A 14,386-nucleotide genomic window follows, 5' to 3' on the forward strand; every position below is an offset into this window, starting at 1 on the left:
TATCATAATACAGCTCCATATAGACGATGTGACCTGTGACTGGCTAGGGTATCGTAATACAGCTCCATATAGACGATGTGACCTGTGACTGGCTAGGGTATCATAATACAGCTCCATATAGACGATGTGACCTGTGACTGGCTAGGGTATCATAATACAGCTCCATATAGACGATGTGACCTGTGACTGGCTAGGGTATCGTAATACAGCTCCATATAGACGATGTGACCTGTGACTGGCTAGGGTATCGTAATACAGCTCCATATAGACGATGTGACCTGTGACTGGCTAGGGTATCGTAATACAGCTCCATATAGACGATGTGAACAAAAGAGCCACAAGGCCTGGACTTCCTGCAGGCATGATTTGTACACAGCCTAACGGAAGAAATCATAAAATCTTATATTTTATGGAGATTGCACTGTCTAATTCTTATCAACTTTTGATATAATGAAATGGGGCACATCTCAAAACTTGTCCAGCTTTTACTTTCATAACTATTGGTTTAATGTGGAAATTATTACACAAAATGTCAACTTTCCCATAAGACCAGTGTAGTATCTTGCCTGCCAGAATACTCAAAGAATGTACAAGGTCACACTTATTGTAAACTAGGTTCACATGGTTCATACTTGTTTTTATTTTGGGCTGGTAAAAGTTAGGGTATTTGCAGTTGATTTGATACGATACGAAAGCCCTCGTATAGTGCCATCGTTACTTAATTTTCGATTACAGTTATTTATTCTTTTTGAGAACAGGTACACTGTAGGCCTGACTTTATGGATGCAAACCTGGAGCATGCGAACGTGAAGCTTTCATGGCGTGGGGTCCGTGCCCGCCTAAGAACCCGGGAAAAGTTTAGGTCAATAGGCCAAATAAGCGAACCAGAACAATAAGTCTTCACAATTTAAGCAGTAGAAACTTGTGCTTTATCTAGCACCATGGAGCAAGAGCCTAGCTATACTCATAGCCACAATCTGACTTACTTTGCAGAAAACATTTTTGGGAACTGTAAAATATCGAAATACACAAGACAAAAAATATTTAACAATAAATCTGCAATGTCGTCGTAAAATTCAACGTTTTAGGGCTTACCACACCAGAACATACAAATTGTTGAATAATGTACAAACGTTCGTATCCATTTAATATGAATATGTAAATTACTTCCACTAATTCAACTGCTCATTTGTTGTATTTTATACAGCGTCATACGTAGTATTCTCAGAACTAAAGTGTAGCCCAGGACCATTATGAGAATAATTATTTGCTTTCACAAAATACCTTTTAATAGGGCCTACAACAATAATAACAACACATTCTGAACGACCAAGTCGCCAAACAAACTAACAATCCAAAGGCTGGCGTAACTTATGTAACTATATGACATAATATGTATATATATCTGCTTTCTGAACTTTCAACAGAACAGTTACAGGGAATGAAGTAGATGCATGCACTAAAACAAAAACGGTCCAACGACTTTGATGTAACACATTATTGCCAATGTTGATCTCTATTAAACAATTTTATATAACACCCAAGCAGATCCTTGCCATTTGATTGGAGGATTGTCCGTCACGTGATAGCAAATAAAAGTACCATTGCACGCTGAGTCACTCGCCGTGCTTTTTCGTTCCATCCGGAAAGTACCATTGCACGCTGGCACGCTGCCAGCGTGCAATGGTACTTTTCGGATGGAACGAAAAAGCTGAGTAAAAACATCACTGCGTGCGCGTGTCTTTGGTAACGCAGCAGGTGTTACTGCAAGAAGGCATAGTAAAATTACTAGCATTGGGCTTCTACAGTTGAACTTGTTTGTTTTGAAAGTTGTTTCTTTCAATCAAAATGACAAAGTTCTACTTGGATGTTATATAAAACAAATAATGAATGTTTTTCATTCGTGCAATGGTGCGAATATGTTCATTCGTTGAAAGCTGGAATGTTCCATTCAACTCGGCTCCGCCTCGTTGAATAGAACATTCCATCTTTCAACTCATGAACATATTTGCACCATTGCACTCATAAACATTCATTATGTGTATAATAGTTATCATTGGTTTTCGATCCGATATGGAGGGGGGGGGGGGCTATTCGGAAACAGAGACTAAACTAGTTTGGTTAATACGATACCTCTACCATTATAACAAGACACTTTCAGTTAACAAACTGTTAAAATCATTAACGTTGCAGTCTGTCCACCATTTACATCGGTTCACTATGCAGGCATCATCACATACTACAATTATGTGTCATTCTGATGTGCCAGATGTTCTCCTTGTTCACTTCAACAATACCTTTATGCTTAATATTGAGCTAAGTTTAGAAATAAAATATTAAAGTAAACGACCATTAATATGGTGCAACGTACTCTTCTATAGTTTTACACATTTTGATTAAAGAAACGTTACAGAATTGGTTTTTACTAACAAAACAGTTGCTGGCAGTGTAAGCACTTTATGTAATCCACCATATACATAAACTGACAAACCTGTAGAAGTTTGAGATCGATTGGCCGTCTTGGTCACGAGAGATCAGTGAAAACCGATTACAAATTTTGCATTGCATCAATGCCAAAATAAAAATGGAATAAAACGCTCACTAAGCGATAAACTCCAAACGCGAAGTTAGATTCTTGGTTTCTCATCAAATATTACTCTTCAGACATAAATATTTCAAGGGATATTTTCAGCTATCATCATCATTAGACCGTGTAAGTTTTATGTAAATCTGTGATCTTCAAGATTTTTGTTTCTTACCAATTCTGTAACCTTCCTTTAAGTAAACTTTTGCATAAAACCAATGTTTTAAAGGGTGTATGTACTTTTTGTAGGACAAAAAACACAATGTCCACAGATTTACTCTAAACTTACACAGTTTGAAGATAATGCTAGTAGAAAGCTCCCCTGAAAATGTTACGTGCTGAGGTGCTGTAGTTTTTGGGAAATGAGCAAAACAATGTCATGAAAATAATTTTGGTCTCATGAGACCAAAATTATTTTAAGCATTTACTGACGTATTTTCATGACATTGTTTTACTCATTTCTCAAAAACTACAGCACCTCAGTAAGTAATATTTGAAGGGAAGCATTCCACTATCATTAGCTTCAAACCCTGTAAGTTTTATATAAATCTATGGACATTTTGAAAAAGTACCCAAATCCTTTAAGTTAAAAATAAATTTTAGTGTGTTTCTATTACAAACAGGAATAGAAAGGTCTAACTCGTTGAGTTTAGTGATGATGCCACAAAGTTTAGATTTCAATACAGAGGTTTCCACTCGTTATTAGACGTCTAGCAAAAATCATAAAACAATCTCCAGTCTGTTTAACCAAAAGACGGACATGTTTTTCTAATTGGTGGTTTAAATGTCCTAATCATTAAACTTTCATTTTTAAAATGAGTTGTCCCTTTCATTTCAAATCCTTCGCCTTGTCACTTGGATTTATTAGTCCTCCAACTCTGTGTTAGGGTGGATGTTGCCCCCATCCAAAAAGTATGTAATCATTTCGCCTTTTCCCTGCAATAAAAAGATCATGAAACTACAACGTTAGTAAAATCATGACGATACTGTCTTAACGTTCGATCCATTATTTGGAAATGTCTAGCCCCGAAACAGCCAAAAGAGAGGAAATATGGAATTTTCGTTTAGTGCCATATAATCGCAATATTCAATAACTGTAAAAAAAATTCCGAAACTTGAGTAGAGAAACAGACATTTAATTTAGTTTGCAATCTAACCAGAACGATATAATTCCCAATGTCAGTCACTCCAGTGAGCCTCTTATTGACCAATCACTCGACGTGAAAACCAACACAATCCCGATTACGTCATTGGGCCATTGACTATTGTTTGCATTTATACCATCCTTTTGGCTGGTAAGCAGCTTGCAACAGTTGATTATAGTTTTTTCACACATAGATACTTACGTAGATTTTCAACATTCCGGCCGTGTCACGATAGTCCCCAAAGTCACACATATTTCCATAAATATTCACGATTTGGAATGAAAAAAAAGCTGTCCCCATGAATGAAAACCCGGAAAAAGCATTAGTTTTGGGTTGAAATAATACAAATGTTTGCTACAAATGGGATGTTTGTTTTTTTTAATGTAGGGGGCCTACTTGTTTACGCCTCTGAAAAAGGTCCGGTATGAATAGAAAGTTAAGGCCATCTCCCTTGTTACTAATTTTGTATTTATACATAATTTCAACCGACCTTAATGTTCAGTGTTCCGTTTAAGACAATGTCAAATCTTTCACCACACCGTATAAGGGCATCTCTCATAGCTTCACTAATGTGGATCTTGCCAGCTGAGGAATGAATGCAAAACAATCGAATGGTTATTTTGTGCTCAGACTTTCTTGATAGGAAGAAAGTATTAAAGTACAGTATATATTAACTCGCACCAAGATCCTTGTCATTTGATTGGTGAATCACGCAGCGTCGCGTTGCCGCGTGTTTACTGCCGTGAATTTGGGCTACCGGATTTATAATTGTCGTATTTGAAAGAACGTGTATTTTGATGTTCGTTCCCGCCCGTTCGTTTAAGGCAAAAGGTGATGTGTCTTTGCGCACATGGTTGGTGCATATCAAAGGATGATCTCAATATGTCAACTATTACCTTTTTATGGTCAAATAGACATCGTAGATACCGGTTAATAACCATTTTACTCTCAAAATTTGCATTTAGTAATAAATAACTCGAGTCAAAAATGCACCCGGCCGCGCGGCTTTTTCAGCCGGGAGTCAAAAACGGCTTATCTATTATAATGACCCTGGACGCCAGTGACGATTTCTTACTATTGGTTTTGAACACAGTTCTCCAGCTTTGGTATTTCCACACCAAATAGCCGCCACTCACGTCACGAATCTTTTGTCGCGCGGGCTTGTTTGACCCCACGTTTTTCAGAAATTTGGCTAGGAGCGTTCTGGAGAAAAACCTATTTTTACCATGTTTAACGTGAGGTAAGAGACTCGTTATATTTTTTATGTTTCCTGGATGGACTGCAGCTGTAAGAAAACTGTAATATCTATATATTTGAGATCATCATTTATTGGCTGCTTAAGCATAGATGCGTCCACGATAGCAAGCAGTGTTAAAGAGCATTCATTGTATGGGGTGGACCACTTTATTGGTCTATTGTGTTCTCGTTTTTAAACATTTCTCAATAACAAGGATAATAATATAGAACCAATGATATGCAGTTCTTTCTTGTAGCTGATTATACTTGTTCTGTAAAATCTGGACTGTTCATCTCGTATAGTATTCATCGACAATGGACTCCATCCATTCATTTGTTTGACATGGTTCCACACTTCAACACGTTGAGAAAACAAAATGTACGATTCATTTTGGTATTACTACGAAAATAAGAAATCCGCATCCGTATTAAGGGAAATATCTTGTTAAAGCTATCATAGACAAGCGCTAGAACAACTTTCACATTGTGCGCTATTTGGAAAACAAACACAAAAACAACACAAATTCGGGAAAATAAATTGGTGTGACATGACGCCTCAAATGAACATGATGTTAAATAACAACGCTTTCCAACCCAAACTAAACAAAACCTTGAATAACACAAAGAACATAATAGAAATAATGAATGAGAATGAACAAACGTTCTCCAGTTGATTCCATCCTAGATGCAGTGTTGATTGTGTCTCCAAATAAGCAATAACGTGGTCTCGTGGATCCAACTACACCTGCAGCACACGGACCTTACATACATTACAAATAATACAATAGTCATTAGTATAGCTCCAGCTCAAAACCATAGAAATAAAGTGATGGTAAATGGTGCAACGTGCCGCACGCTGCACCATTTACCATAATTTTCAATAACATTTTCAATAGAGTATCATCATAGTCGTCATAGTGTCATAATTATTAGAGTGTCATTATGTCTATGTCTGTAGAGTTTTAAATGCGGTATTCAATGCGGCATTATATTAACAGCAAGTTGTCATTTACTGTTCTATGGTAGGCTCAAACCATCTCTTTCCGACTAGAACCAAGCTGGTAATAGAACTTAATCAAACCTGCCACTGATTCATTTGTTTTTTTAATGTGCACGGTTGGGCGAAATCTGCCGAGGTGATTATTATTATTCTTTTAGTTTTTACAACGTCCTTTTTATACACATTTTTGTAAAGGTCTTTTACATGTATGCTTGATGAAATTTGGGGCCCTAGTGTCAATTAATTGTCACACTAAAATAGTATCTATATTTGTTTTGAGCGTTAAGAGCTGTGTTTAAGTAACTTACCAGTGTGAATTCCAATGCGGAGCTTGAAGATGCTTCCAAGAAGGTGTGGGATTTGAACCGTGGACACACCAGAGCAGATTGCTAGGGATAACCGGGCCATCTCTGGGGCATGTTTGTTGCCATTTCGCTGAGGTACTCCTAAGCACACATACAGATACAACATTGCATTAGGCTACTGTACTAGTCAGAAACTTCCTTCATTCGTTGGAACCGACCCCGATGACATTCAGTGCATACAGATCGTCAAGTCGACCTGCAGCCGCTTTAGTACTTTAATATGAAAAAGGCAACTTCCATCAAGATCATTGTTGCAACAAGATAATTGTTGCACATAAAATAGAAATTTACATTAATAGAGGTGAGTCTTTATACCCAATACTTTGTCTGCACTGCACGAGTGATGTCAAGTGTTGACGTGTATTCAATACGGAATATCAATAACAAAATGTTGGAGCAATGTTGGAGCAATAAGGCAAGTTGAGGGTCGATCAGTTTATATCCACGTATTGGTCATACCCAATCATAAATACAAGAGATTTCGACCCGTTTCAATTTGAAACGACTTAATCGGTTTGTCAAGTCCGAACACTTCAAAATGGAATCAGTGAACATGATAAAACGGTTGGATCAGAAAGACGATTGGTTGGTCTCCATCGATCTGACGCGCATGCCTATGAATCCCAGTTTGGCCAGAGGCTCGAATTGGAGTAAAAGTTAGTGGAGCTTCAATTGGTGCTCTCATTTGGGTTGAAGTCAGCCTTCACAAAAATGATAAAACCAACCATTTCTCATTTACGTCAGAGCTCGATTAAATTGATTATTAGTTTAACTGATTGGCATTCTCTCGATATCTAAGTCCGAAGAAGACTGTCAGTCCAAACAATATAAATTCTAGTTGTTCGAGAAGTTATGTGAAATCGATCCCAGGATCGATCTTAAGTCTAGAACGACTAGTCCTAAGTTAGGACTGTCTTTGTGAAATCCAAACACACTAATTAAAAGTATTGCTAAATGATTACCTAAAACCTAAAAACCTATTACCTAAAAAAGCTGTAATGGATTTTGTAAAGTAAACTAAGAAATTAAAACATGTGAAATTTGAGTTTTCAATTATTTCAAGGACGCACGTCACCATCCTCTGTGGCTGTGTGACTGTGTCGTAAGGCCTACCTTAAAACCCCATTCATAAATACCTCAGACAGTTTCGCTATTCCTATTGGTGGAGAGCGCGTCACGTGGGTGTGTATAAACCTTTGTTTATGACCAGTAAAAAGTGTTGAGACATGGGCGTGATACGCGAGCTTGCACATGTGCTTATAAGACAGTTTCTTCATTCCTATTGGTCAAGAGCAACGGCCAGGACCGTTGTGCCGCATCACGCGATACGCGCGACGCGCACAGCATTCCCTTATAAGGAGTTGTTTGCCCGAAGGCATTTATTTAACTTTTTGACCAAAAGTGATGATGTTTTTTGACCAAAAAGGTATTTATAAATGGGAATCAAAGTGTGTTGAATCGGTTTTCAACTAGTGGTTAAAACCCGCCGAGGCCTGGTTCTTGATAATTTACCTCGACTTCGTCTCGGTATAATTTATCAAGAACCAGGCCTCGTTGGGATTAAACCACTAGTTGAAAACCTCTTCACCACACATTGATTCGTGATAATAGTGTCGGTTGTCTTGGGGACACAATGATAACATTCCACGGACAATAATGACCATAAGTCTCGGGCTGTTTATGTTGTGTTTAATGCAAAGTGATCCAACATAAGAAACACCAGCATCATTCGTTCCTACGAATCCACAGTCAAGACTTTATCTATGGTTTTATTACAATTCATTGCTCTTTGAGTCTTTGGCATCAACAACAAGCTCATCAAATTCAAACTGCTGCCACTCGAGTATCAAATACCCGTAAACGTGAGCATATATTCTAACCCGTTCTAATATAGCTTCCCTCTCCGGCTTCCAGTATGTCAATAAATGGACTTCAAATCATATGATTCCAATTACGAAAAGCTGTGAACGACGAAGTACAAGAAGCCGTCTAATACAAACAAACTAAAACAACCACATCATAATAACATGAAAATTACTCTATAAGTTTGAAGTCACATCACTATAAGGCTTTTCGCTATTCCACCCGATCCCGTTTGAAAAATCGCTTTGAAGAAAATTAGACGTCATGTGACTCTCGCGAAGTTCAAGTTAAAAAGAACGAATTAAAATAAAATCAATTGTGTATAAGACAATCTTCATTTTAAAGAATGCGGTTCGTCAAAGAAGATGGAACCTCTACGCATATCATAAACACATTAACTTAAGTTTCCTAACGGCACATCGAGCACGTGCGAAACTGTGCGTCACTTTTGAGCAAATTGGAAACCAATTCGTGATTATCTCTTTACGTACTTACCTGACACGACCATGTACGCATCCCCAATTGTCTCCACTTTGTAGACGTCATATCTGTCAATGATTCCGTCTAAGCACTGATATAACGTATTCAGCATGACAATCACCTTGGGAACAGACAACACGTTGTAAAGAGATTGTCATGTTTTTATCTTGTTATTGATCATAATGGCAGTAAGATAAAACAATTACTGTCAGGTCTGATTAAACTTCAAGTGATAGCCGTACTGCACGTATACCGGTAAGACAGGACTATAGTGTTTATAACCCTACCAGCCCATCACAACACGAATTATTCCGTGGCTTAGTGTTTGCGTCCTGGCCTTAGTTATTAAGAGTTCTGATCTTTCCCGCCCTCTTCGCTGTACAATGAAGAGTTGACCATAAATGCTTTCAACGTCTTATTGTGTAGCAGAAGTAGGAAGATACCGCTCTAAATAAGAACTTTATGAACGTGCTGTTCCTTGGCTTCCGCTGCAGTGAATGAAAGACTGGCTGGCACATGGGAAGTTTAATATCTGTATCACAATATCCTTCTCCCCCCCCCCCCAAGAAAAACACATCCAAGAACAAGTAAACGACCAAAGGCCTTCTAAACCGAACAAAAACAAAACAAAAGAAACGGAACACCACCGAAAAACCCAAAAACAAAACAGCCACACCTGTGAGTACGTGATTGCATCAAAGTCAATGCTATTGAAAATATAGTCAACAATGAAACGTTTTCTGCTAAAAGACTAGAATGACATTAGAAAGCACGTGCTTTGTGTTCTCATCACCAAGCCAACATTAAACAGACTTAATGTGCAATGACAACACAGTCATGGATCGTGCTTCATAATGGACGCCGGCAACTTCTATCGTAATTACATTTTGTAGCAGAACTTCGCAAGTATCACTTTATTTATGAAAAGAAGTGAAATGGTGAACATGTTTGTAACAATTTCAAAGACTATATTTTGTAAACAATGGTACCCGACACGGTTGAGAGCTGGCTATTGTCCAAACACTCTTTTCAAGTCCTTTCTGGGAGACAGATGTACCCACTTATCCTTCCGTGTCTCAGTCACCATTATGACAACTCCCTTATCTTTCCTTGTCTCAGTCACCATTATGACAACTCCCTTACGGATGATTTTTATTTCGTTGATTTTTGGAATGATACATTATTTCAAAAACGGGGTCAAGGTCACGATAACATATTAAAGATTACAGTGACCTAGATTTCAGAAAATTAATTTGTGATGAAAGAATTGATTTGAGCATGCAATTCTCATCAATTTGATACCAAATTTGCATATATGTGATAAAAATTGACATGGTTATGACATATATTTACTAAAAAGGTGGTATTTTACCCTAAAAATGTCAGATTTTAGTGGTTTCTGCCCTGACCACATAGAAAGTCCGATCGGGCTGAAAATTGGTGTGCATTCATTGCTCATTAGGACCTACAAGCACAGTAATTTTTATCAAAATTGGAAGACATGAGGTAAAAAAGTGCGTTGGTCTGACATGGAATGACCCTTATCTGTCCCTGTCTCAGTCACCATTATGACAACTCCCATATCTTTCCCTGTCTCAGTCACCATTATGACAACTCCCTTATCTTTCCCTGTCTCAGTCACCATTATGACAACTCCCTTATCTTTCCCTGTCTCAGTCACCATTATGACAACTCCCTTATATTTCTCTGTCTCAGTCACCATTATGACAACTCCCTTATCTTTCCCTGTCTCAGTCACCATTATGACAACTCCCATATCTTTCCCTGTCTCAGTCACCATTATGACAACTCCCTTATCTTTCCCTGTCTCAGTCACCATTATGACAACTCCCTTATCTTTCCCTGTCTCAGTCACCATTATGACAACTCCCTTATATTTCCCTGTCTCAGTCACCATTATGACAACTCCCTTATCTTTCCCTGTCTCAGTCACCATTATGACAACTCCCATATCTTTCCCTGTCTCAGTCACCAATATGACAACTTCTTATCTTTCCCTGTATCAGTCACCATTATGACAACTCCCTCATCTTTCCCTATCTCAGTCACCATTATGACAACTCCCTTATCTTTCCCTGTCTCAGTCACCATTATGACAACTCCCTTATCTTTCCCAGTCTCAGTCACCATTATGACAACTCCCTTATCTTTCCGTGTCTCAGTCACCATTATGACAACTCCCTTATCTTTCTCTGTCTCAGTCACCATTATGACAACTACCTTATCTTTCCCTGTCTCAGTCACCATTATGACAACTCCCTTATCTTTCCCTGTCTCAGTCACCATTATGACAACTCCCTTATCTTTCCCTGTCTCAGTCACCATTATGACAACTCCCTTATCTTTCCCTGTCTCAGTCACCATTATGACAACTCCCTTATCTTTCCCTGTCTCAGTCACCATTATGACAACTCCCTTATCTTTCCCTGTCTCAGTCACCATTATGACAACTCCCTTATCTGTCCCTGTCTCAGTCACCATTATGACAACTCCCTTATCTGTCCCTGTCTCAGTCACCATTATGACAACTCCCTTATCTGTCCCTGTCTCAGTCACCATTATGACAAGTCCCTTATCTTTCCCTGTCTCAGTCACCATTATGACAACTCCCTTATCTTTCCGTGTCTCAGTCACCATTATGACAACTCCCTTATCTTTCTCTGTCTCAGTCACCATTATGACAACTACCTTATCTTTCCCTGTCTCAGTCACCATTATGACAACTCCCTTATCTTTCCCTGTCTCAGTCACCATTATGACAACTCCCTTATCTTTCCCTGTCTCAGTCACCATTATGACAACGCCCTTATCTTTCCCTGTCTCAGTCACCATTATGACAACTCCCTTATCTTTCCCTGTCTCAGTCACCATTATGACAACTCCCTTATCTTTCCCTGTCTCAGTCACCATTATGACAACTCCCTTATCTGTCCCTGTCTCAGTCACCATTATGACAACTCCCTTATCTGTCCCTGTCTAAGTCACCATTATGACAACTCCCTTATCTGTCCCTGTCTCAGTCACAATTATGACAACTCCCTTATCTGTCCCTGTCTCAGTCACCATTATGACAACTCCCTTATCTTTCCCTGTCTCAGTCACCATTATGACAACGCCCTTATCTTTCCCTGTCTCAGTCACCATTATGACAACTCCCTTATCTTTCCCTGTCTCAGTCACCATTATGACAACTCCCTTATCTTTCCCTGTCTCAGTCACCATTATGACAACTCCCTTATCTTTCCCTGTCTCAGTCACCATTATGACAACTCCTTTATCTGTCCCTGTCTCAGTCACCATTATGACAACTCCCTTATATGTCCCTGTCTCAGTCACCATTATGACAACTCCCTTATATTTCCCTGTCTCAGTCACCATTATGACAACTCCCTTATCTTTCCCTGTCTCAGTCACCATTATGACAACTCCCTTATCTGTCCCTGTCTCAGTCACCATTATGACAACTCCCTTATCTGTCCCTGTCTCAGTCAGCATTATGACAACTTTAGTAAGTTCTAAACTTGCCGCTGGTAAGGCCCAGATAATTAGATCTTTGGCATGAAGAAATCAAGATCCCCTATATCCAAGGGTTTCGCTAGACTCTTTTTCACCAACCATAGAATTTGCTCAGATTGAGCAAAACCAAAATTGCTGGCTCATGTAATGTTGGTAAAGCGTGCGTATTATGCGTAGGATATTGGTAAGGAGAGGTTTAAGGACGACCGAGAACATAATTATTCACTATCAAATCACAACTTTTGGGCGAACTCATCGCAAATTTCAAAATATTGGTATTCACAGTGTGAGAGTAGCATCAAGTAAAACATATAGTAACTACAAGAGTGTAGAACTAAATAGTCTAGCCTGGATGTAACACGTGCCCTTTAAAGGTACACATGTTGCCCATCCCATGTAAAGCAGCGTGGACTCGGCCGTTTCGAGACCTTGTTTTAAATAATTTTTTATAAAGATGCAATAACAAACAAAAACCGAAAACACCGAAAACCAAAACCGATAACAACAAGGGCTGTATTTAACTTAAACGGCTGGAGGTAAAGCCAACTCCGAAAGGTTAAGATCGGATAAATCAAAAAATGATTTTTAGCGCACGAAACGGTTGAAAATAGATGAAAGCATTTTTTTTTTAAGTGCAAAAAATTTATTCAAATTGGCGAACAAAAAACAACCGAAGAAAGAATCTTAAAAGAGCCGAGTAGTTTTTCCTACGACGAGAAATCGGTGATCATAATTTCTTTTCTTTTTTATTGTTGATAGTATGAAAGTAAGTAAACATAAAAAGATGGCCACGTCATGGTAAATGTCAATCATATGAAGTAACTTCTTACCTGAATGGGTGTGCTGATTGCTGACACAACGGTAAAGTTGACCACATCGGAAAAGAAGACCGTGACTGCGTCGTACGTCTCAGCAGGTACATTGCCAGTTTGCTTGAGCTGCTCAGCTACTGTCTTGGGTAGCATCTGGTACAGCAAGGAGTCCGCTCGTTTCTTCTGCTCCCGGAGTTGTTTCGTTTTCAGATGAAGATTTTCATTAACTTGTTGGATGCACTTAGTCTGTCGGATGATGCCTAAGATGATAATCGGTCCCGTGAGTAGAACCGAGCAGAGGAGCAGAGCACAGGCTACTACGTTTACTTTCCCCTGCCTTGTGGTTAAATCCAGCTCCTTAACGATCAAATCTGCCAGACGGTATTGCAGTTTCAAAAGGATATCAATGTAAAACGTCATGTTATGGAACCAGTTATCTCCCTTAGTAAGCGAAGGTTGTAGATTCTCGAAGTCATTGTGGTGAATTTCAGAGCGCATCTGTTGGAGTTGATCATACAGCTCATTGTCAATCTTGTAAGCTTCTTGAAGAAATGACGAAAGTTGAAGGGCGGTGTTAAGGTACGTTTCTGCCATAAATGTTTCGTTGAGGTACCACAGGTAATCCTGAATCGAGCTGAAACCTCCTAAAGAGAAAAACGTACCCCCGATGGCCCGTTCTTTACCCATGTGCTCCTTTGCTAGGATCAGGAACTGGTAGGCAATCAGTTGTCGCCACAGACCTCCAGACATATAGTCTTTAATGTCTTCAGACAGCCAATACATTATCGCATCTATATCACGTGTGTAAAAATCAATGACGTCTGGAATGGTTAGATTCTTAACCCCGATCGATATCATGTCATCCCGAAAACTACCTAAATGAGCAATAAAGTCAACCTTGCTGTTAAAGTAACCCCTACTAGGAAAGTCTACTTCAAGGTTCCATGTAATGTTCTGAATGACGCTGTCTGTTTCTTTATAGACATCCACCAAGTACCCAGGCCCATCTTGGGCCCCCGATGAGATATAGAGCGCGCTCAGCCCCCTCTCAATCTGTAGATGATGTACCAACTCCCCTGCATCCTGAACGCTACTACCAACTCTGTCTCGCACCAACTCCAACCTGGTGTTGTCCGCCCCAGAGTTGACCATCAAGACAATACAGAGCACGGCCAGTATGGAAATTGGAACCAGTGTAATCATCACCATGATGACTATCTGCCGTCGACTTTTGGCGTCACGCGTGTCTCCCCTCATTGCAGAACAAGCACCATGGGGTAGGTATAAACCCCATTGCGTTTGGGTCTCATCCCTCAAGTCAGTATCTATATCTGATACGACCGATGGGGTGATATAAGGATCGG

General features: G+C 39.3%; 1 protein-coding gene across 1 annotated transcript; it reads right to left on the reverse strand.

The window, feature by feature from the left end:
- Window positions 1-3,417: 3,417 nt before the first annotated feature.
- LOC117294272 (receptor-type guanylate cyclase daf-11-like) lies at window positions 3,418-14,231 on the reverse strand. Its single transcript, XM_033776634.1, has 6 exons — window positions 13,041-14,231; window positions 8,689-8,794; window positions 6,274-6,411; window positions 5,627-5,725; window positions 4,220-4,314; window positions 3,418-3,520 (listed from the first exon to the last, which is right to left on the reverse strand). Exons 1-6 carry the CDS (start codon window positions 14,229-14,231, stop codon window positions 3,449-3,451), a joined length of 1,701 nt encoding a protein of 566 aa, XP_033632525.1. The 3' UTR covers window positions 3,418-3,448.
- Window positions 14,232-14,386: the final 155 nt, after the last annotated feature.

The sequence above is a fragment of the Asterias rubens genome, chromosome 9, assembly GCF_902459465.1.
Source record: "Asterias rubens chromosome 9, eAstRub1.3, whole genome shotgun sequence".
NCBI lineage: Eukaryota > Metazoa > Echinodermata > Asteroidea > Forcipulatida > Asteriidae > Asterias > Asterias rubens.